Here is a 23,614-nt window from a genome sequence, read left to right as displayed (position 1 = left end):
AATACAATTCATGATGACATTTCTACTCTCCAGATATCTCTCCATCTGACATACCGGGGTTTATTTACTAAAGCTGGAGAGTCCAAAATCAGACTCCCTTCTGCATAGAAACCAATCAGCTTCCAGGTTTCATTGCCAAAGCTTCATTGAACAAGCTGAGGTTAGAAGCTGATTGGTTTCTATGCAGAAGGGAGTCTGATTTTGGACTCTCCAGCTTTAGTAAATAAACCCCACCATGTCTACCACTGTATTTAAGACTTTGTTCCTTTGATCTTGTTACCACAGAGTAGGTTGCTATACTTTTGTCTGACATCAATGTAACTACTTGCCTCCTGAACTCCATTACCTCATAATTATTTCAGTCATCCTCTTGCTCTTGCTATTCATGGACCCCTCCAGCCTGAACAACTTAAGACCCATGTCCTTACACTAAAGTGGTAGAATGCCTAGTCTACTACCACTTCACTGTTCAGAACCTCACAACCTTGCCACTTCGCTATTCACAATCTTCTTGACCCCTTTAAATCTGACTTTCACCCACAACACTCCACAGAAACTGCACTCCTAAATCTCACTAATGAGTTACTAATGGCTAAAACCAATGGCAGCTACTCTGTATTCATAGTTTTAGACCTTTCTGCTGCCTTTGCAGAGTTGATTACCCATTCCTCCTCCAAAAACTCCACTCTCTTCGACTCCAAGACTCTTTCTTTCTGTTGAGGTGTGTCCTTGGTCCTCTTCTATTCTCCATATATCTACACCTTCCACCTTGGTCAGTTAATACCCTCTCATGGCTTTTAATACAATCTTTAAACTCACCCCATCTATTTCCTTGAGCATTACTAATTTACTTCCCACTCCCTACCCTCCCACATTTCTGGCAAGCAGGGTATTCCTAACCCTTTTGTATTTAATTGTATTGTAACTGTATTATCTCTATTATTTTGTAAAGCACTGTGCAAGTTGTTAGCGACAAATAAATCCAGTATAATAACAATATTGTAGTCAATACATACCAGACAGACATTATTTGGTCACTAAAATTGCATTTAACTGGAATTTATCATGTACTGTATTCTGTAAAGCACTGCCTAGTATGTTGCTGCTAATTTAATAAACACATAATAATTGTGTATAATGATAATTTACTTCATAGCATGGCTGTAAGACACAGAAAAAAATAAATACTTGTCAGCTATAAATAGCCTGAATTTACGGAGGAAACAGATTGCTTATATCTCAGAGCTCTATTTAGTTTTCAACCTCTATCGCATGCCACTAAGATTAAGCTTAGCCTTTCCTTGAGCAAATGCAGCTCTAGATGCACTCATCTGCTGATCAAAAGCTTGGCAACTGATCACATGATCTCTACTGAAGTTAAGATTCTGCTAGTAGTGACTTTGATTCTCCCCTTTTGACAAATCATGAGACAAAACACCATGTATTTTTCTATCTAACCAGTAGAGAAGGAAATGCAGAGCATTATTTTGTCCTGGAAAGGTAAGTATTTAAGCCATTAGTACGTTTATTTGTTCATCCAAAGACCACACCATTGAGTACACTCCAAATGACCTGGTAAAAACCCTCCTCCCCATTTTTATTTTTTTTTCCAGTATAAGTGTGGTTGTGGATGTCTATGATCATGGGTGTTATCCAGGGGTGGACTGACAACTCATGGGGCCCCTGGGCAAAAGGGGATCATGAGGCCCCTGTATCCTCACCCACACTCGAACCACACCCAAAAAAGCCTGTGAAAGGTACCAGCGGCATCTTATGGGGCACCCTACTGGCACCGGGTCCTCGGATTGCCTGGATGGTCAGTCCACCCCTGGTGTGGTCATAACCTAGCTATGCCTATACAGAGCATTGGGAGGGCAAAAAGCACAATTCCACTTAGGTACACAAAGGGGTATTTTAAGGAATTTTTAAGAGACAATAAGTAAAAAAATCATAACATGTGGCTTTACAGGGCTGTAAAGAAATACAATAATAAGATGTGGATGTACTTGTCTCAATTATGAGCACTACGTGTCATTTCACACTGCTGCTTTGTTCCTCTGTTATCAGCATGAATCACTTCTGACAAGTTTTTCTGACGCCAAGAGAAAAATGGTGACAGGTGAAGGACCTCCAGCAGATTGACAGTCTCAGTTCCTGTGAGCGGTATAGAGAGAGGTGTGTCTCTCTCATCCATTCAGCTTTTAGAGCTCTCCTCACTGAGCTCTGCAGAGTGTAACTTCAGCTCTCCGCCCCCTTTTTTCTTAACTCTCAGACAACCTGTATAAATACTGCACTTTGAACAGATGTAGAGCACAAAAGACTGCAGATAAACAGGCACAACTTATGTAGGAGGATTTGTTTCACCTGAGACCAGTCACTTCACTGGGTAAATGTAAGGTTGAGTACTTGAACAAAAGTATTGGTTCTCATACTCACTGATTGAAAAAGAGTATCGGTGCATCCCTACCTACAAGTGTATAAAAATAACATATACTGATCCAATTTTTTTTTATTAATGGATTATCAGCTGCATATCCAACAAACTGTACTTATTTGCTTTCAGTTTTAGATCCGACAATCTCCTACAGAAAACAAAACCATTTTACCCTGCTCCATATATCTTACCACTGCTGGCATGCAAATACTATCATTTTATGATATGACTTAAACCTACTTTAACTATGAGAGCCTTTTGAAAAAGCAAATGGCTAGTTGCAGCATGGTGTTCAGTGTATTTTAATACTTTGATTTCAGAAGGTGCCCAATATGTAATATCTCTCTATCTACAAAATAGATTAGCCACTTGAGCTCTGGAAAGCTTTACCCTCTTTATGACCAGGCTATTCGGCATCAGCAGTAATTTAAATGGCAATTGCGCAGTCATGCAACACTGTAAGCAAATGAAATTGATATAATATTTATCATACAAAGAGAGCTTTGTTTTGGAGGTATTTGATTATTACTGGGTATTTTTTCATTTTTTATTATATAAACAAAATAAGACCAAAAAGTTTGGAACAAAAACAATATTTTCTACGTTTTTGTTATAAAACATATCCAATAAATAAGAAAAAAATCTAAAGTTTTCATAAATGTAGGCCAAAATGTATTCTGCTACATGTTTCTGAAGCAAAATACCAATAAGTGTATATTAATTGGTTTGTGTGAAAGTTATAGCGTCTACCAACTATGGTATACATACTGGAATTTATGCAACTATGGCACTATACTGGTAATGGTGGTGATCAATGACTTATAGTAGGACTGTAGTGGGCAATCTGGCCCTAGCTGAGGCTGGATAGGAGGTGCACTAACTAACTGACACTGACATCAATAGTGACACTTATACAGTGATCAATGCTAATACTGTACACTGTCACTGTACTAATGACACTGGCTTGGAAGTGGTTAACATCTAGGGACAATTAAGGGGTTATTTGTGTGCCTAACAATGTGTAATGTGTGTAATATGTGTTGCTTTTACTTTACTGTATGGCTGTTTATTCTCCCTGCTTTGCTTGGCCATGCTTCTCTTGTGCGTCACAGCAGTGCACTTACTTTTGTTCTCCAGCTGTCTGCTGATGCTCCAGAGTCACTCCAGTGGCTCCAGGATCCCACAAACAAACTATATAAAAAATGTCAACCACCCTAATTTATAACTCGCCTTTGCAGTAAGGTGCACATGAAAGGGCAATGCACATCACAAACAATCAAAATATTTCCCAGCACACATACCAGCTAGCCTGAAAAAAAAATGACCCTATCTAAAAATTCATATTACAAACAGAGGGTTTTGTTGCACACATTTGCAAATATATAAGAAGGCTGCAGTGCCTCAGCAAGGCTCCTCTGTATGCTGTGGTCCTAACTCTATATTTGAGAGTCTCCACATTGGAGCATATAAAGCAGTGGATAAATTAAGGGCAGGTTTGCCTGGAGGGAGCCCACTCTTCCTTAAAGGCACAGTGACACAATGGATGCCCAGCTCAACTATTATTATTATAATACAGGATTTATTTATAGCGCCAATAGTTTGCTCAGCACTTTACAGTATAAAGGGAGACAATACAGTTCAATACAAGAGGGATAGGAGGATCCTGCTCCTTGGAGCTTACAATCTAGGAGAATTAGGACCACTATATACAGAGGACCCTTGGGAAGGTACTGCAGCTTCCACGTATATTTGCAGATTTTGCAACCAACTCCTCTGTTTTAATGTGAATTTTTAGACAGAGTAAATGTGCTTGTTTGTGTTTTGGCATGCTAGTAGGTAAGTGTGCTGGGAACTTTTTTGTTTTTGCCATATAGTCGAGATCCACCCAGATGCTGCAGAGATCAGAGCCAGCTGCTTGTGCCCCCTTCCCTAACTGGTGCTCCAGTGAGTGGAGAGCGGTAAGAGAAGAATGAGAACTGAACAATTAGTGGTCATGCAATTGACGAGGGACAGCTGCAGCATCAGACTGATGCTGCAGCAGGGAGGTGAGTATGTGTATGTAGTGCTTACCCCCAAAGTAGCTGCTTGATGTGTCAGGTCCTCAGTTCTTGTGCCCATGACAATGCAAACAGCTGTGTACTCGCTGACACACCTGTCTGGGCTGAGTATATAGACGCAGACACTTGTGCATATAAATACCCCTAAACAAAGCAATACATATACACCAGAAAATGACAGAGACCAAGTATATGCAAAATATATTGTAATTGGTGTAAGTAAAAAAGAAGTATACGGGGATTTATCAGCAATGAAAGGTTTAACTGAATTTTTTTACTTTTCAAAAATTATAACATAGTTAAACATCAGCAAATAGTAATATCATAGTAATTAATTAGATAACCAGCAGGCTCCAAATAATAAACTTTTAATAGTACACCTCTTTCTTGAACCTACACAATTTCACACCATCTGCTGGCCAGCTTGTTGGGGCCAATATCTTGCATTAGAGTACTCTGGGTTATGTCCCTTTAAGAACCGATGCATGCAAAAGTAAAGAGTTCCTAACCAGCAATCTATCCCTATATTAAGCTGCAATGTTTGGTTGGCCAGTGGACACTCACCTGTCCTGTATAATCAGAGACTTTCTGTCCAAGTGCCACGCAAAAAGGGCTTCCTTCTTTCTCTCTGGTGGTATCCTCAGGGTGTGGTTCTTTACTACACAGAAGGCTCCCCCAGAGTTCAGGTCACAATCCAAGGCTCTCGGACAACATTCCCTCTACTTCGCCTGTTCTCAGATGAGAATGTCACTGTCCTTGCTGCACATAGGTAGGTTACGATCTGTCCCAGCACTTGTCTCCCCTAAGAAAGAGAGCATTCTACCTCCTATAGCCAAGGAAACCTACTACTGTTCCTCGCCTTTACTTTTTCTGTCTTGGGAATTGTAGTTTTCCAGCCAAACTGTAATAATAGCTCAGCCTCTTGTGCAAACTACACTTCCCGCAATCCTCCATGATTTTTATCAGAGTATTTCTTGTAATGCATGTCCCTCTGGCACCCTCTAGTGCATGGAGACAGGGTTAACACTTGCTGTACTGATGAACAGTAAGAGTCTATGTTAGGGTTGTGACTGTAGAAATCCTTAGTGTGCACACACACTCACACACAAGTGGCAGTAGCAGCTGATCCTCTCCTGCCAGTTAAGGATCGGGCTATACATGTTTGTTTAAACCCCAAACTTCTCCTTTAAGGTACATATAATTATTTTTTGTAAAATCTTTATTTTCACTTTTTCATAAAGATAGTACAATACAAACATTCCCTATGTAAGACTCCAGGGCCAACTGTTACACAATACTTCTAAAGGTATGCATTCTGAATGAAAAGATTGTCATCTTCATCAAACCTACAGAACAAGGCTGAAAGCATATCCTAAATTATAGGGCCAGCTATGGGAAATGTAATATAAAAGGAGAGGATTAGGGAGGGGAAGATAGGAAACTAACAATTGGGGAAGAGAAAGGAGGATGGAGAGAGATACAAAACAAAGGGGGTAGGGATAGCAAAATCGCCCTCCCAGCTCCCAAGAAAAAACAGTGACAGGAACCAAAACCAATGTACATCTGAATTGCTCTCTGGTCAACCAGTCTCACACTAAAGAGTGATAGGATCAACACTCAGCCGGGTAAGCACAAATAATCATTGTATTAATTGTTTATATGTGTCAGAAAAGGTGATATCTATCCAAAAAGCCCAAATATTATAAAATTTGGTATAGTTGCCAGTACATTAGCGAGTGCACTCCTCAGCTTCCATTTTTTTCCTGCACCTACAGTGCCTTTCTCTAACTGTAGGGACTATCGAAGACTTCCAATGGATCAGAATGAGACACTTGCCAGCAATAAGGCAATGAACGTTTATGGGTCCCAAAGGACAAATTTGTGTCACAAAGCAACATACAAAGCAGGTCATCCTCTATCTGATGTTGAGTCACCCTGATAATTTGTTTATGAACTTCCACCCAGAAATGGGACAGTCCACCATAATTGTAAGCAGGTGCCTGTCTGCCCAAAACCTTGCCAACAAAGCCCAGATATCATGGGCGCATGCGTGGCCTCTGAAGATGGTGATACTGCGATCCCACGACTCCCGTCTCTGTCTGCCTTCCGAGTCTTCTGATCCTCTCCTACAGCCATGGGAGCCAGCTGCTGTACACCAAGACATCTTCAGGTACCCCATGGGTAAGATTGGACATCATAAATTCTCCTCTCCTCCTCTAGCTGATCCATGACTTCCTCCAACACTGGACAGCTTCCTGTTTAGGCCTGCACCCCAGGCCTCGGGTATGCAGAAAGAGCTGCTCGAGCCTACGGACCCCCTCATGGCTATGGGAAGCCTACACACAACGTTCCCCACCCACCACTGGTGGAGCCCCCCTCAGCAGTCACAGTAGAGATGCTGGATTTAAGGCAACAGGCTTTATTACTAAAGCTTACCCATAATGTTACTAGAGAAATGGGGAAAATGGTACAGGAGTTGAGGGGGGAAATAGCCCATCTAGGGGAATGTGCTAGAATAGGATAATGCCACCCTTAAGCATACTGTCTCCCAACTCCAACCTCAACAAGAAGATCTGGAAAATAGGGAAAGGCACCAGAATCTGCGCACTCGAGGGATATCGGAGTCTATAAATGATCGAGACCTTCGCTGTTATCTTTTGGGCCTTTTTATTACACTGGCTCTACATAATCCAGACATCAATTGGTGCATGGATAGAGCCCACAGATCTCTGGTTCCTAAGCCTCTTGCAGGCGCCAACCCTAGAAACATTATAGTCAGCTTCCATTATTATGAAAGCAAAGAAGCCTTCATTATTGCCACTCGAAACAAAGTATGCCTTCATTACAAAGGAGACAGGGTCCAGATTTACAGCAACATCTCACCTTCCACCTTGGTGAAATACCGGAGCCTTCACCCCATCACAATGCATCTACAAAACAATAGAGTCATCTATCGCTGGGGATTCCCCTTTTGCCTCTCAGCATCCAAAGATGGTATGCAATATACCATGCAAGATCTCCAGCAAAGTGAGGCCTTCCTGTGCAACTTGGGCTTACCACCCCTTCCTGAAGAAGATCTTCTACGTCCTCCTTCCATGCCATGTCCACTTTCTACTCCTGGCAAGATTTGGACCTCTGTAAAGCAGAAACACATAAAGCTTCTTCTACACCCCAGAGTGCCTTCTTTTCTACATGATTGCTCCAGCTGCCATTGGAAATTCTCTTCTACTCACATGATCTCTTTCCCACACATGGGATGTGATCCACCACCCATGGGTTGATAACTTTTCCAGTTTTCTTCCCATCACTTATGTCCACTTTATTTAACTATTGTACACACGGAAGACAGTGTAGAACCCCTCTGCTAGATATTGAAGGTCTCCATGCTTTGGCCTTGGTTCCCTGAATTTCAATTGCATCTCAGGTATATTACTGATGTTGTTTTTTCCTTATTTTTACAGGTCCGTTTTTTGACATGAAATTGTACTACAGTTATTTGCTAGTTTTTGATCTTTGTCTTCATATGGGTTTATACATGTCAATTACATCCCACTTTGTGCACACAGTGGGTGCCTTTTATACTCTTGTTGTTATGCTTGCATATGCCTTAAGATCTAACTATATACTATGGCACTATGTGTACTTTCTTATAATGTAAATGGTTTGAACTCTATTTATAAATGCTAGCTAGCCTTGAAAGAGTTCAAATCTTCATCAGCTGATGTAATCATGGTCCAGGAGACTCACTTCCACATGTGCAGTTCTTTCAAATTTGCTTCTAAACATTTACCCACCTCATATATACAGTAGATATACAGTATCTCACAGAAGTGAGTACACCCCTCACGTTTTTGTAAATATTTTATTCTATATTTTCATGTGACAACACTGAAGAAATGACACTTTACTACAATGTAAAGTAGTGAGTGTACAGCTTATATAACAGTGTAAATTTGCTGTCCCCTCAAAATAACTCAACACACAGCCATTAATGTCTAAACCGCTGGCAACAAAATGTTCAAATTGGGCCCAATTAGCTATTTTCCCTCCCTAGTGTCATGTGATTTGTTAGTGTTACAAGGTCTCAGGTGTTAATGGGCAGCAGGTGTGTTAAATTTAGTGTTATCACTCTCACTCTCTCATGCTGGTCACTGGTAGTTCAACATGGCACCTCATGGCAAAGAGCTCTCTGAAAATCTGGAAAAAAGAATTGATGCTCTACATGAAGATGGCTTAGGCTATAGGAAGATTGCCAAGACCCTGAAACTGAGCTGCAGCACGGTGGCCAAGACCATACAGTGGTTTAATAGGACAGGTTCCACTCAGAAAAAGCTTTGCCATGGTCAATCAAAAAGTTGAGTGCACAAGCTCAGCGTCATATCCAGAGGTTGTCTTTGGGAAATAGACATATGAGTGCTTCAGAGGTTAAAGGAATGGGTGGTCAGCCTGTCTATTCCCAGACCATACACTGCATCAAATTGGTCTGCATGGCTGTCATCCCAGAAGGAAGCCTCTTCTAAAGATGACGTACAAGAAAGCCCGTAAACAGTTTGCTGAAGACAGGCAGACTAAGGACATGGATTACTGAAACCATGTCTTGTGGTCTGATGAGACCAATATAAACGTATTTGGTTCAGATGGTGTCAAGCATGTGTGGCGGCAACCAGGTGAGGAGTACAAAGACAAGTGTGTCTTGCCTACAGTAAAGCATGGTGGTGGGATTGTCATGGTCTGGGGCTGTATGAGTGCTGCCGGTACTGGGGAGCTACAGTTCATTGAGGGAACCATGAATGCCAACATGTACTGTGACATACTGAAGCAGAGCATGATCCCCTCCCTTCAGAGACTGGGCCGCAGGGCAGTATTCCAACATGATAACGACCCCAAACACACCTCCAAGACGACTACTGCCTTGCTAAACAAGTTGAGGGTAAAGGTGATGGACTGGTCAAGCATGTCTCCAGACCTAAACCCTATTGAGCATCTGTGGGGCATCCTCAAATGGAAGGTGGAGGAGCGCAAGGTCTCTAACATCCACCAGCTCTGTGATGTCATCATGAAGAAGTGGAAGAGGACTCCAGTGGCAACCTGTGAAGCTCTGGTAAATTCCATGCCCAAGAGGGTTAAGGCAGTGCTGGAAAATAATGTATCAAACAAAAAGAAAAAAGCCACCTAATTTGACACGTATATCCATGTCATAGTGATATCTCTGTCTCACTTACAATATAAATGTGGATTTATAAACCTAAGATACTAAATAGAAAAAATGGCAGTATGACAAGTGCAGCACTGCCTGCAAAAAGTGGTTAATTGAAAATCCATGCGGAGTAATGTAACTGCATAGATAATAGCTACAAAAATATTTTATTTGATCACATGGATCATAAAGAGGTTAGACATTGACATGGTGAACAAATCATAATAAAATCAAAAAATTAAAAAACATTCGGCATCTTCAAATCTGGTTGTTTGTCAGCAAAAAGGAATCCACATAAAGCAATGAAGTTCCCTAACCACATAATCAAAGAATTCCATATGGTTCCACATGGTATCTGGATAGGGAGATCATTCTTCAGAAATATTCTTTGGTAAACACCACAATAAACGGAATGACTTACTATAATGGAAACCAAATAGGGATAATTGTAGTGGAAAGATAAAAAATATATACACTGATCATGTACTAAAACAGAATAACCATACTTGGTGGTAAACTAATAATTCCATTACCTTCTCATGAGCTTGACCATCATAAAAAAAAAAAAAATGAATGTAGAGCCTTCCTGGGTGACCACCCCAAATGGAAATGAATCCACAATAGCAAGTGATTCTAGGAATGTGTAAACATGAATAACAAACAAAATACCTGAATAGAATAAATATAAAGGTAAAAAGTATATTACCATATATAAGATCAAGGAGACTCCACCTCACTTGAAATGAGATCAGATCTTTGTGTTTCTGATGATGAATATGGGGGTGGAAAACCAGGTGGTCTATATATATAAAGTCCAGGCAGGTTATAGCAGGCAGTATGTACCTGAATATATATACCCAAAGCAGGGTATCCAAAAATTACTCTTACTGAGAAATAATGCTGTTCCTTTAAGATATATATGAGACTGATATCACATGTCACAGCATGTTTCCTTCCTGGACGTGGAAATTAGACTTGAGAACGGAAGACTCCTCACAAAAACATATAGGAAACCTACTGCTGCCAATACTTTACTAGAGGCCAGAAGCTATCATCCACGTTCACTGATTTCAGGAATTCCAGTGGGACAGTTTCTGAGATATCGGAGAAATTGTTCGAATATTCATGACTTTAGGATGGAAGCACAGGATCTTTATAGAAGATTTAGGGAACGGGGATACTCTCACTCTCAAATCAGAAAAGCTCGGAGACGGGCATATCAAACTGACCGTAAGGATTTATTATCTCCTAAAAAGGAGGAGAAGGTCAAATTAAGTGAGCAACCTGTTAGAATGATAACTCAGTTTGGAGCCCAATGGCAAGCGGTAAAACAAATATTAGAAAAACATTGGAAGATTTTAACTCAATGTCCCAAATTGAATAAAATTGTAGGTGAGCGCCCCCAAATGGTAGCAAGAAGAGCACCAAATCTTGGTGACCTCCTTATTCATTCTGACTATCAACCGTTAAAACAGACAACATGGTTAAAATCACGTACTAAAGGGATGTTTAAATGTGGAAAATGTCAAATCTGTAAATATGTGGATCGTACAGACTCCTTTTTTGACTCAAGGAATAGCACTCATTATAAAATTCAAAGCCTTATAAATTGTTCTACAGTGAGAGTATTATACATTTTGACTTGTCCCTGTAAGAAGATGTATATTGGTAAGACCAAAAGACAACTTAAAGTACGAATAGGTGAACATTTCAGAGATATTAGATCTAATGACCCTGAAAGTAATCTTGCCCAGCACTATGCTAAATATCATGGAGGTAAATTGGATGGTACAAAAGTGAAAGGTTTCTATGCATTGCATTTTCCTCAAAGGAGAGGTGACTTTGATAGAGAACTGTTAAAAAAGGAGAAATATTGGATATATAAACTTGATACATTGTACCCTAAGGGGTTAAATGTGGAATGTGATCTCCAAGTATTTTTGGATAAATAGATCTGTATGGATATATTTTCTTATATTGCCACATGTTGGTCAATCTGTGGTAACTCCTCACTCCTGTTAATGGCTGGACAAAGTGTTAATTGAATTATTGAGGATAATATATTAAGTAAATAATTAAGGTAAACCTTCTCTGGGGAGTTATTTAATGACCTGATGGTACACATTGGAATATAGGTCTAGAAATGTAGAAGGGTTTAATTAATTTTTTAAATCATTTTCCCCTCCTTTGAGATTTAATGTACACTAATTAGTGGTTAATTTGAAGTTTAGGAACCCTGGGTAAAATAACCCATAGAGGGATTTGTTAATTAACATTGCCATCTTGTGGTGGTTTTGCGGTAATTTTGACTGTGTTCCTGTGCATCTTTGACCTAATTAATAGATTTGAAGACTTTTTCATTAATACTGCCATCTTCTGGTGAAAGTGTGGTAATTTTCAATTGAATATAATTTTTGTTTTCTACTTTTGGGTGCATTGCTGTAATTGTCAAGTCTTTCCTCTCTCTGATATTTCCAGTCACCTGTCTTTTTAATTTTAATTTAACTATGACCAGCGGTTGTGCTAAGTATTTAGCCTTTTTCTTCCATTGGGGATAACTGCAATGTAATTTTTGCATAAGTGGGTGGGTCTTAATCCACTATAAATAGAGGGTTGAAATGCAGGAATCCCATTGGTCCTGACGAAGCTGAGTGAGATACGCCCATCGGCGAAACGCGTTGACGTCATACGTCAGATACGTCACTTCCGGTCATGCGCACTAGGTGGAACGCACGCTGACCTACAAGGAGGTAGCCATCTTCACATGTTATGAGGCATGCTTAGGCGGCACAGGCGCCATGGAGAGGTCGGAACCCGCGGTATGTCGGCTGATGTAAGCGGTGGTTCCCTGGTTCCATATAGCAGTACGTTTTGAAGGGCAGTACTCATGAAGGATATCCTTTTCTTTCCTACTACCCATTTGCACAGGTGGTGAGTGGACTGTTACAGGACATTAGATTAAAGGTCCTTTGTGACCTATATGGCATTAACGACCATTATAGAGTGAAAGCTCTTACAGTGACTTCCCTCATATTGTTTGTCTCACTACAGGATGGGGATATCATGGTGTTTTCTATAGGAAACAAGGCATGCCATATATATTTCAACGGGCGGAGGAGCCGCTGGGCTTTATCTTGTTTTCAACAAAAAGTGATGTGTAGTCCACATGCTGTGGTGAAGAAATCACTTAAAGCAGTGTTCTGCTACTTGCATCTGTCTCTCCATCCAGGCGACAATTGGGGCGTTATTTACATCTAAGAGTCCTAAGAATCAGTCATTTATATTACAGATGAATGGGCCCCAACCACATGTGCCGGCATGGGACTGTACTGCATTTCATATGTGATATCCTTTTGCTGCCTAACATAGGCTTATGGCTTTGCCTCTCTTTTGACGCACACTGTGCTCGCTGCATTGTATACATGTGATATTGCATACCTTTGGTATAATTTTTGGGAATTCCCTTCTATGGGATAGAACCTATATGGTTATGACACATGTCTTTATATTCATCACATGTGACACTGTATACCTATGGTATAATTTTTGTGTACACCTCCTTTGGGAAGTGTTAACCTTTGTGCCAGTGCTGCAAAGACTTTAGACTTTTTGTGGTCATTGTCTTTGCAGCACATTTATTCAGACTGGTTTTGGTGTTATTTTATATGGTTTTAGGTCTGTCTGAATTGTCTCATACTGAGGTGATGGTAAACCAGGGCGATTGCCCATATGTCAAATATTTATATGTAATAAAGCATAATTTTTGGAAATTTTTCTGAGTATCACATTCTGTTCATAATGTAGCCGCTTTCCTGTGAATTCTTTTTCACAAACCCTTCTTTTTTGTATGCCTTTTTGGGCTACTGAATGGAAGCCATATATTGGGTGATACAGTAATTTATTTTGTAACCTCTAATAAACTATCTTTAGTCAAGGTTATAGCAGGCAGTAAGTACCTGAATAAATATACCCAAAGCAGGGTATCCAAAAATTACTCTTACTGAGAAATAATGCTGTTCCTTTAAGATATATATGAGACTGATATCACATGTCACAGCACATTTGTAGCGTAATATAAACGTATTCCTCCAATAGGAGTTCAAAAATTCCCCCAAAAGAGGGGCTTATGGGCACGTGATTCCCAATATACGGAGTATACTCCCCGTGTAAAATAGCGACTGAGGCTATCTAAGCCAAACAAGCTAATAACTTGCCACCGGTGGAAGTGAGCTGTGACTCTAAGTCGCCATGAACGGGCTGCTTAAGATGATAGCCTCATCGTGGTTTTGATTTTATTATGATTTGTTCACCGTGGCAATGTCTAACCTCTTTATGATCCATGTGATCAAATAAAATATTTTTGTAGCTATTATCTATGCAGTTACATTACTCCGCATGGGTTTTCAATTAACCACTTTTTGCAGGCAGTGCTGCACTTGTCATACTGCCATTTTTTTCTGGAAAATAATGGCAGCCACACAAAATATTGACACTTTGGGCCCAATTTGGACATTTTCACTTAGGGGTGTACTCACTTTTGTTGCCAGTGGTGTAGACATTAATGGCTGTGTGTTGAGTTATTTTGACGGGACAGCAAAGTTATACTGTTATACAAGCTGTACACTCACTATGTTACATTGTAGCAAAGTGTCATTTCTTCAGTGTTGTCACATGAAAAGATAGAATAAAATATTTACAAAAATGTGAGGGATATACTCACGTTTGTGAGATACTGTAATATACATTTTAAACAAGACTCAATGTCCATCTCTTATTCTCAGCTTAAACACTCAAAAAGCATTTGACCGACTCATTTGGCCATATTTGTTTGTTACGTTATCCCATTATTGTTTTACAGGCCCTTTTTTACATGCTTTACAAGCCTTATATTCCCAACAAACATCCCTGGTAAAGATGGCCTCCTTTATGTCACATTCTTTCTCCTTAAGCAATGGCACTAGTCAAGGCTGCCAATTATCTCTTTTACTATTCATCCTTTTCTTAGAACTCCTTGCCGAAGCCATTCGCTCCCATCCTGACATGAAGGGAGTCTCTTTGTGACAGAAAATATAAACTGTCTTTGTTTGCAGACATCATTCTTCTGACTCTGACACATCCCCATACCTCTCTTCCTTCTCCACACTCCACCCTGACAGCCTTCAGCTCTTTATCAGGCTTTAAAATCAACACTACTAAAACAGAAGCTCTCCCCCTTCATATCTGCTTACCCTCACTCATCACTTTTCAACAAAATGTTTCCTACCCCTGGTGCACCCACACTCTCAAATACTTAGGTGTTAACCAGACCCCCTCTTACTCCACCCTTTTTTAGGCAAATTCCTCTCCCCAACTTGTGAAATCAATGGCCAGTTGATATAATGGATGATGTACTCCCTTTCACTCTTAGGCCAAATTAACACTTTAAGAATGTCTATATTACTTTAACTTTTATATTTATTTGAAACATTACCAATATCAATTCCTTTAAAACAACTTAAACTGCTTCAGCGGACCTGTCTTAACTTCATCTGGCGAAACTTCTCTCACTGAGTAGCTAGCTCTGTGGTTCATACTCTACGATACTCTACGATCTAGAGGGGGTTTGGGTGCACCAGATATACTCAAATATTATTATGCTATACATTTACGAGCTTGTATATCCTGATCTTCCAGCTTTGCTCTCAATAGTTGGTCTGAGATTGAAATGAGTATTACATGTCCAGTATACCCTTGTTCTTTGACATGGTCACAGCACACAAATTTATGTCACAGTTACAAGCTCTTTGTTTAGCTGCAATGTTATTTGTCCTGTCTATATGGAATAAATGTGCCAAACGGTACACTCTCTCTTCTCCTTGCCCCCTCATCAAAAGTGCTCTTTAATCCGGATATACAGTTTATTCTACTGCTGAATGCTTCCCTGGTCTCAGGCAGGTTTTTTCAACCATGTCACTTGGTACATCCCCTTTCTTGTAAATTATGGTCCTTTGCTGACATTCAAAATAAATATCACATTCGCAAACAAATATTTTTCTCACACCTCCAAATGAAGCATTTCTTCTTTAAATCCCCTTCTCTGACCCTGGACAAACCCCCTAGTTTTGAACTTATGTGTGCCCAGGGCCCATATGCTCCACACCTAATTTTGGACATTTATAAAATTCTACATGAATCTACTTCTTTGTTCATGAGCAGCGATCTATATATGTACAAATGGGCAAATATACTTAATTGCACTATTAACATATGGCAGTGGGGAAAAATTTGGGCGTACACTTCTAAAGTTTCACGATATGTGGTACAAAGAGGGACTGCCTACAAGATACCCCTATTCTGGTATGGGACCCCTGATATATTGCATGCACGCAATCCCTCTCCCTCTCGACAATGCAGAAGATGCCATAATGCTGTGGGAACACATTACCACATTTTCTGGGAATGTCCTCTTATTAAATCCCCTTGGACAGATGTTCAATCAATTTTAAAAAATCTTCTTGGAAAAGAGTTTTCTTTAGGCCCCCTATTTTATTTACTTGGCCTACCTTATCTGGGTCTTTCTAAATGAAAAAGCTGATGGCCTTTGTTTTATTAGCCGCAAAAATTAATTCCTTCTAATTGGCTGTCTCCTGTTACTTCCACACGTTCTCAACTACTGTCCACTAAAGCTGGGATTCCTAGTATGGAACACCTTATGACTATAGTTGACAATACTTTGACAAGCTTTACAAACACCTGGGACATTTGGGACCATTCTGAATTTTTCCCTGACTCTTAGCACTTGTGTTAGCCAATAGTCAAGCCCACACATTTTATGCCATTCTCAGACATTTACTTTTGTGACTATGATACTCATGGTGTGCCTTTCCTTATTATTGCTATACTTTTGATCACTTTTTGATATTTTTATATTTTACATCCACCTCTGATGTAATTGTATTATACTGTTCTGACAACTGACATATAATGCAGGGCTCAAAATTTCAAGTCCTGAGCTACTAGCCAGTAGTGTTAATCGCCACCAGTTGCCCCACCCAACCCCTAACCTGCCCCGTCCCTAATCCCGCCCCTAAACACGCCCTCATAAATTATCTCATGAAATGGCACTGTTAAATGTTTTCTGCAGAATGAAGGAACGGAAGGGAAGGAAGGAAGAAAGGAAATGGAAGGAAGGGATGGGTGATAGGAAGGAAGGGTGAAAGGGAGGGAGGGGTGGAAGAAAGGGAGAAAGGGAGTGGTGGAGGGAAGGAAGGAAGGCAGGGAGGGAAGGAGGAGTGGAAGGAAGGGAAGGGTGGAAGGAAGGAAGGAAGGAAGGAAGGGAGAGAAGGGTGGAAGGAAGGGTGGGAGGGAAGGAAGGGAGGATGGGAGGAGTGGAAGGAAGGGACAGGTGGAAGGGAGGGAAGAAGGGAGGAAAGAGAGGGAAGGAAGGAAAGGAGGGGTGGGTGAAAGGAAGGAACAAAGGAAGGGAAGGGTGGCTGGAAGGAACGAAGGGAGAGGTGGAAGGGAGGGGTGAAAGGAAGGAAGGAAGGGAGGGGTGGAAGGAAGGAAGAGGGTGGTGAAAGGAAGGAAGAAAAGGAAGGAAGGAAGGAAGGAAGGAAGGAAGGAAGGAAGGAAGGAAGGAAGGGGTGGTAGAATGGAAGGGGTGGGTGGAAGGAAGGAAGGTCGGACTCACATGCTCATTCAGAAGAATCAGAGCTGCCGGCTACTCTGTGTTCAGTTTCGCACCTACACATCCTCTGAAGCTGCACAGTCTGGAGTGTGGGTGGGCACAGGGGGAGGCAGAGCAGATCCAGCCTCTCTCTTCTTCTTCAATGAAGCAGCTGAAAGCTGCGGGAGGGAGAGAAGGAGGTGCGGCTTCCAGCTGCTTCATTAAAAGCCATACAGGAGATCGGTGCTTGTCACCGCTGCACAGATCATGCCTGATCATTTCGTTTCTTTCCTGGCCCCCCTGCTGTGTGCTCCTCAGTGCCCAGTCTCCTATTGGTGTGGTGGATAGGGGGAGGGGCTAGGGGGGCCAGGAAAGAAACAAAATGATCAGGTATGATCTGTGCAGCGGTGACAAGCAGCGGTCTCCTGTATGGCTTTCAATTAAGCAGCTGGAAGACGCGTCTCCTCCTCTCTCTCCCACAGCTTTCAGCTGCTTCATTGAAAGCCATACAGGAGATTGCTTGTCACTTGTCATAAAATACAATTATGAAAAAAAGTCCAGATATCATTGGGTATATACGAGATGTTTGAAAAAGGCCATGCCCTCTCCGTGGGGGTGGGGGGGAGCAAAGGTAACCTCCCAAAGGCGAAAGTGGCGAGGGTAGTTGAGATAGAGTGTATTTCCTATTTATACCATGAAGATTGCCAAGATTCCTAGGGAAAATGGGAAAGCTGAGTTCGAGAGTTCCCTATCAGTGTGTGAAGTCCAGGAGGTGTGAGCTAAATTATGACCAGCCAGTATTTTCTCCAAGGGGACCCATAATTGATAATGAGCATGAAGATTCCAACTGTCTATGCGCAACAAGGTGGTGGCATGGCATAGTGGTATAATGAGAGATCTGGAAGTCCCTAGGCCCCCTCTTGCCTTAGAATGGAGCATAAGAACATATGAAAGGTGCAGAGGTTTCCCATGCCAGATAAATCTGGTAAACTCATTCGAAGAAGATATGCCTTCAGCAGTTTTATAGGGACCATTTGGAAAAAGAACAGGAATTTGAGGAGAATCATCATCTTTAGGATATTTATCCTACCCAACCAAAGCTATGTATAATTTAGACTATTTCAATTTTTGTATTGTTTGTATGGTTGCAGAGAAGGGGCAATAAAAGGGCAGATTTTATTTTTTTTGTAAGCTGGAATCGGGCTTTGAAAATGTGAAGTTTAACCCCTGATTTAGAAAAGCATATATACATAACGGGTTCCTTTAGTGCATATACTGTATATAGTATTAGGCTTCATAGTAATAAAATAAAATCTACTATTATGTATTTATAACTATTTATGTATTGATGTTATGACTGCTGCCACTAGCATTTCTGAATTCCTTAGTTCAGTGGGGTTTTTGTTATTCTTCCTGACATAAGTGTGTTGTGAATTTATTGTATTAATTAAGCAATAAAAAATCTAAAGTCATTCATAAAGGTAATTTTTTCTCTGTGTGTAATTATAAATGATGTATGTAAGAACGTAAAGGAAAACAAACTTTTGATTCAGTAGTTTGCATTACAGTATAATTAATTTGACACCATAAAAGTTCATGCACAAATTAAATGGGAGCCTTCCATCACTACTGTACAGCTAAACTAATCTGTGGAGTGTAAAAAGCAGACACCCTGAGAGTCCATAAAGTACAAAATGCTCAGCCCCCGACTTCTCCATACCCAGGGGCTTTCTAACCATTTGGAAACTTGGGCACTGCCTGAGGGCCCGGGGTCAGTAGGGGGCCCCATGAGATGCCCCTGGTACCTTTTTCATAGGATTTTTTGAGTTTGGGCAAGGACACAGGGGCCCCATGATCCCCTATTCCCAGGGGGCCCCATGAGTTGTCAGTCCGCCCCTGTCCATACCTTACTGATAAAATCAATGTGTCTTTTGTTAAACCCCATAATGTGTGTTTGGGCTGGATTGTGAAATAATAGAACAGCATTCCTTAGCTGTTTGCACATGAAATGTTAAAACTGCATATTGAAAATAATCAATGGCTTGTTTTATACTTAATGCAGGGTTTTTAAAGTTATCTCCTAGATTGTAAGCTCCAAGGAGCAGAGACCTCCTATCCCTCTAGTATTGAACTACATTGTTGCTGTATTGTCTCCCTTTATATTGTAAAGTGCTGAGCAAACTATTGGCGCTATATAAATCCTGTATAATAACAATAATAACTTATACTCCATTGTAAACTTTCTACATTGCTTAGGCCTCGTGCACACTGGATGTTTATTCAGCAGCTCCTAGGGGCATCTGGCATTTTTTTTCCTGCCTCTAAACTGCCCTGCATGTTTGCCTATTTGTCCATGTACACATAGGCTTTTAGAGGAGCTTGGTAGCAGGAGCGTTTTGGCAGAAAAAAGGCTTGGCATTTGTAAATGCGCATTAATGCTAGCTGCATTTAGTGCTTGAGTGTTCATTCATTTCAATGGACAGAATAAATAATTCTGACCAATTAAAGCAATTAATGCCCAAGCGCTTGAGGCCCTGTAAACATACGTAAACATGTAACACACTTTTTCTGGTATTTTTGATCACATGAAAAAAATGTTTTTTGTTGCTCGAATATTACTTAGAACCCCCAAACAATAAATGGGATTTGCAATTATTTATGTCACATGGTATTTGTGCAGCAACCCATGCGACAGCAATAATCATGTGACAGGTATTTTTTATGGAGGGATCTGGGGTCAAAAAGACCCCAAATCCTTCCTCTGCTCTTAAAAGCATTCAGTCACACTAAGATCAGTGTGATTGAATGTTTTTATTTTGTAAAAATGGCGTGTAAACCAGAAGTGATGTCAGGTCATCGCTTCCAGTTTACTTTTTAATGGAGCCGAACAAAAGCATCGCAGACTTTGTTCAGCTCCCTGACTAGCTGGCAGCAGTGCCGGCTGGCCGATTGGGACTCCTGGTGGAATAGGATATCTCATGAAAGTGATGGAGTCCACTCCTGCTGCTTGTAATAGTGATTGAGTGGCTAGTTAGCCTTTCCGATAGCTATTACAAAAAAGCCGACCGTCGGCTGCAGATAATGGTGCAACCACTTGAAGACCGGTGATGTACCAGGTATGTGACTGGTCAGCAAGTGGTTAGGGGAGTTTGTAAAACATCCTGTGTGCATGAGGCCCTAAAGTGGTTGTAAAGGTCTCTGCATTCAGGTAAAAAAACTTGTAATAGTAGCTCCTCTTCTGAGCCTGATCTTGAACAAATGCTGTGCATGTCCGCAGCAGCTCTTCTCTCTCTTTCCTGTCTCACAGGCTTGGCTGGGAGAAGCAGGAGCAATTGGCTCCTTGTGCTGTCAGTCAAAACCTACGACCAGAAAGCAGGGGGTGGGGGCAAGCAGGGCTGTGTGTCTGAATAGACGCAAACAGCCCAGCTCGGAATTGAGCATGCATGAGCAGCTTCCTATGGGGACACTCGACCCGGGGGAGGAGCCGAGAGCAATGGTGGGGGACCCCAGAAAAGCAGGAAGATTCAGGCAAAACCCAATGCACAGAGCAGGTAAATAGAACATAGTTATTATTTTAATGAAAATCATTTAAAGCTTTACAATCACTTTAGGATTAGACACCACGTGATGCCTACTAATGTTGAGCTACATTTTGGGCCAAACCCAGTACAGCTTGAACTTGTAGAAAGCAGTCACATGATAGCAGGCTGCCCAACAAGCTGTCACTGGAAAATTCTCCGCCCTGCAGCTACACATAAAGGGGAAGGGATGTTGGAGACAATATTAACTTAATATGACCATATGGCCATGTTTGGACTATAACATTGTCCAAATATGGCCATGTAACCATATCTAGATAATGACATCAGCCAGCATTTATGTCCCATTGCTGGCTGTGTGTGTGTGGCTGTAGGGTGGGGGATTTGTTCGCTGTGGCATCTCAGTGTGTCTGACTTTTAAAACGATAGTAAACCACGACCTTTTAAGAAAAAAAAAAACCTGCAAGGCAATGGCACCATGCTGCACTGAAACACATGGTGCTATTTCATGCACGGTATGCTTTGCAGTACTTTCATACTCGGTTTGCTAATGCAAAGGGGTGTAACTCCGAAATGTATGCTAAGGAGCAGTGAATTTCCGTGTGGGTCAGGAACCTGAAACACATAGATCTGAACCAAGCCTAAAGGCAAAACGTATTTTTCCAGTTTTGGATAGAGTGAAGAGGGGTTCAAATTTCTGTCAGGCATTTATTGTAGTCTATGTCTACAGGAAAATGCATCCTCTCTGATCATCCTTGTAACCATAGTCACTGGGAAATTTTGATTTGTCACCAAAATTGCAATCAATTGTCCACCAATGAGGACATTAGTTCTGGTGACAACTGCCTAAGACTAAATTTATCTCACTTTGAAATAAAAGGTTTCCAATGATGTCTTGTCTTGTCTCACTGGTTCATCCTGTTGATCTCCATGTCACTACTGAATCCTGTAATGAGTGGTGATCAGAAGGAGGTAACAGTGACAGCTGTAGGGGGCCATGGACATTTGCAAAAGTGTCAGTTACACAGTTGGAGGATGCCTTTGTTGAGAATTTTTTTTAAATTGTAACAGATATGCGTAAAAAATAATTGTATATAATAAATATTAAAAATCTTTACCTGTTGTTGCAGGCTCCATTTATTTGCCTGTATTTGGATGCCAGGCAATTATTGGCACAAGTTGATGCTATATATTGAGGAATGCAACCAGTGATATTTACAATAATACTAAGAATATCACTGGGTGTTCCTAAAAAAATAAAAAATATGTTATTTGTAACCAAAGCCCCAGCTCTTTTTCCATTCTATTTTTTTAAATGTAATTTTATTTAAAGCCCAATTAGGCAGTGAGGAAGCGACATAACATCTCCATACCAACCATCAAACATCCTTTAAAAGGTGTAATGTAATCCTTTGAAGCTAATGTTAATGAGCTCTTAAAGTAATTGGAGACCATGGGGTAACATTTCCTGTTTTATTAGGGAGTGAAAATTCCTCCCTTTATGACACTGGGATAACTGGGAAACTGTACATTCCCTTATGTTTTAGGGCAGCATTGGCACACAGGGTATCTTTTGTTTGTAGAATCAACCCATGCCTAGAGAATTTAAACCTTCTATTGGTTCTGGAGTGGTTGCTGGGTCAGTTGAAATTATCCAATCAACTTTAAAAAAAAATATTTACTATTAAAATAGTTTAGAATGTAATCATGTTATTAATCAGAGAGGGTGGTGGGGTCTCCCCGGAATGTGAGCGTGGTGTTTGGTAATACCCCATGAAGACTCATTTCCTGGAGGAAACCTATGAATGACACATTGTATATACTGTATAGGGTTGGAGAAGAGAATTTGCTGTAATACAAGAATAATGATCACTCCAGTACAGAGGTATTCACATCATCACACGCCATGGAAACTGCTATTCTTGTCGGGCCATGCAGGGCCTTAATAAGAGACGTAATAAATTTATGGCTAACACTACAGGTATATCCTGCTGAGACCTAGAGCCAGTCTATCCTGAATCTACCTTACCGGATGAGAGGTCCACAGGAAAGCAGCTGGTGATATCTGTCATTGTGTGGATCAAGATCCTGAGTGATCTTAAAGATGTGTAGGTCCTTTTGGGCCACAGAGTGGAGGTGAGGGGGCAATTTAGCCACAGGAGGATTATCACTCACCATCACTTGAAGCGTATTGTGTGATCACTTGCATTATTTTTATCGCATGAAGTTGAGCACCATTATCTTATGTATGGACCTTATTCACTTATGATACTGATTTAATGCTCACTATTCACATTAGTGAGTGGGATTGGGTCACGTCTAGTCTACTGTGATTCATTCATCTCATGATCTCATGATTGGGTCACCAATTGCACCATTGGATATGTGATTTTTATGTTATTATCATTAATCAGATTTTTTTATATATATGTCTTCTCATCATGATGTGATATAGTTAGCGCTGCACTATTTTTATTATTGATATGTTATTAATCAGACTTTTTCTTTTCCAGGACATTTATGTGGGAAATGTGGAATCTATATTTTTTCTTAGCAAAATGCTTATATGATAATTCAGGAATTCTTCATCAAGTTAGCATGCTGGGCAAAGAGACTGCAATATCTTGGCAGGAATAGTAGACATCTCCACAGCAAATGCCAAAAGTCAAATCAGATTTGACAGCACCTAATGGAAGTTGACCCACTTTATTTTCTACAAGTACACTAGGGAATGATATGTTT

The 23,614-nt window shown here is 40.7% G+C and overlaps 1 protein-coding gene across 1 annotated transcript in view; it reads right to left on the bottom strand.

Moving 5' to 3' along the window:
- The window catches only part of TPO (thyroid peroxidase), a 225,803-nt gene that overhangs the window by 181,914 nt on the left and 20,275 nt on the right, over positions 1-23,614 (bottom strand). Inside the window, exon 2 of the mRNA XM_089686702.1 lies at positions 21,991-22,120. Coding sequence (XP_089542828.1) covers positions 21,991-22,120 — 130 coding nt within the window. The remainder of the gene's footprint in view (positions 1-21,990; positions 22,121-23,614) is intronic.

This window comes from Staurois parvus, unplaced genomic scaffold, assembly GCF_062004578.1.
Source record: "Staurois parvus isolate SC_StPar_1 unplaced genomic scaffold, SC_StPar_1.0 ptg000409l, whole genome shotgun sequence".
NCBI classification, from domain to species: domain Eukaryota; kingdom Metazoa; phylum Chordata; class Amphibia; order Anura; family Ranidae; genus Staurois; species Staurois parvus.
Note: the sequence above shows the minus strand (reverse complement) of the source record. Positions and strands in the feature narration are given on the sequence as shown.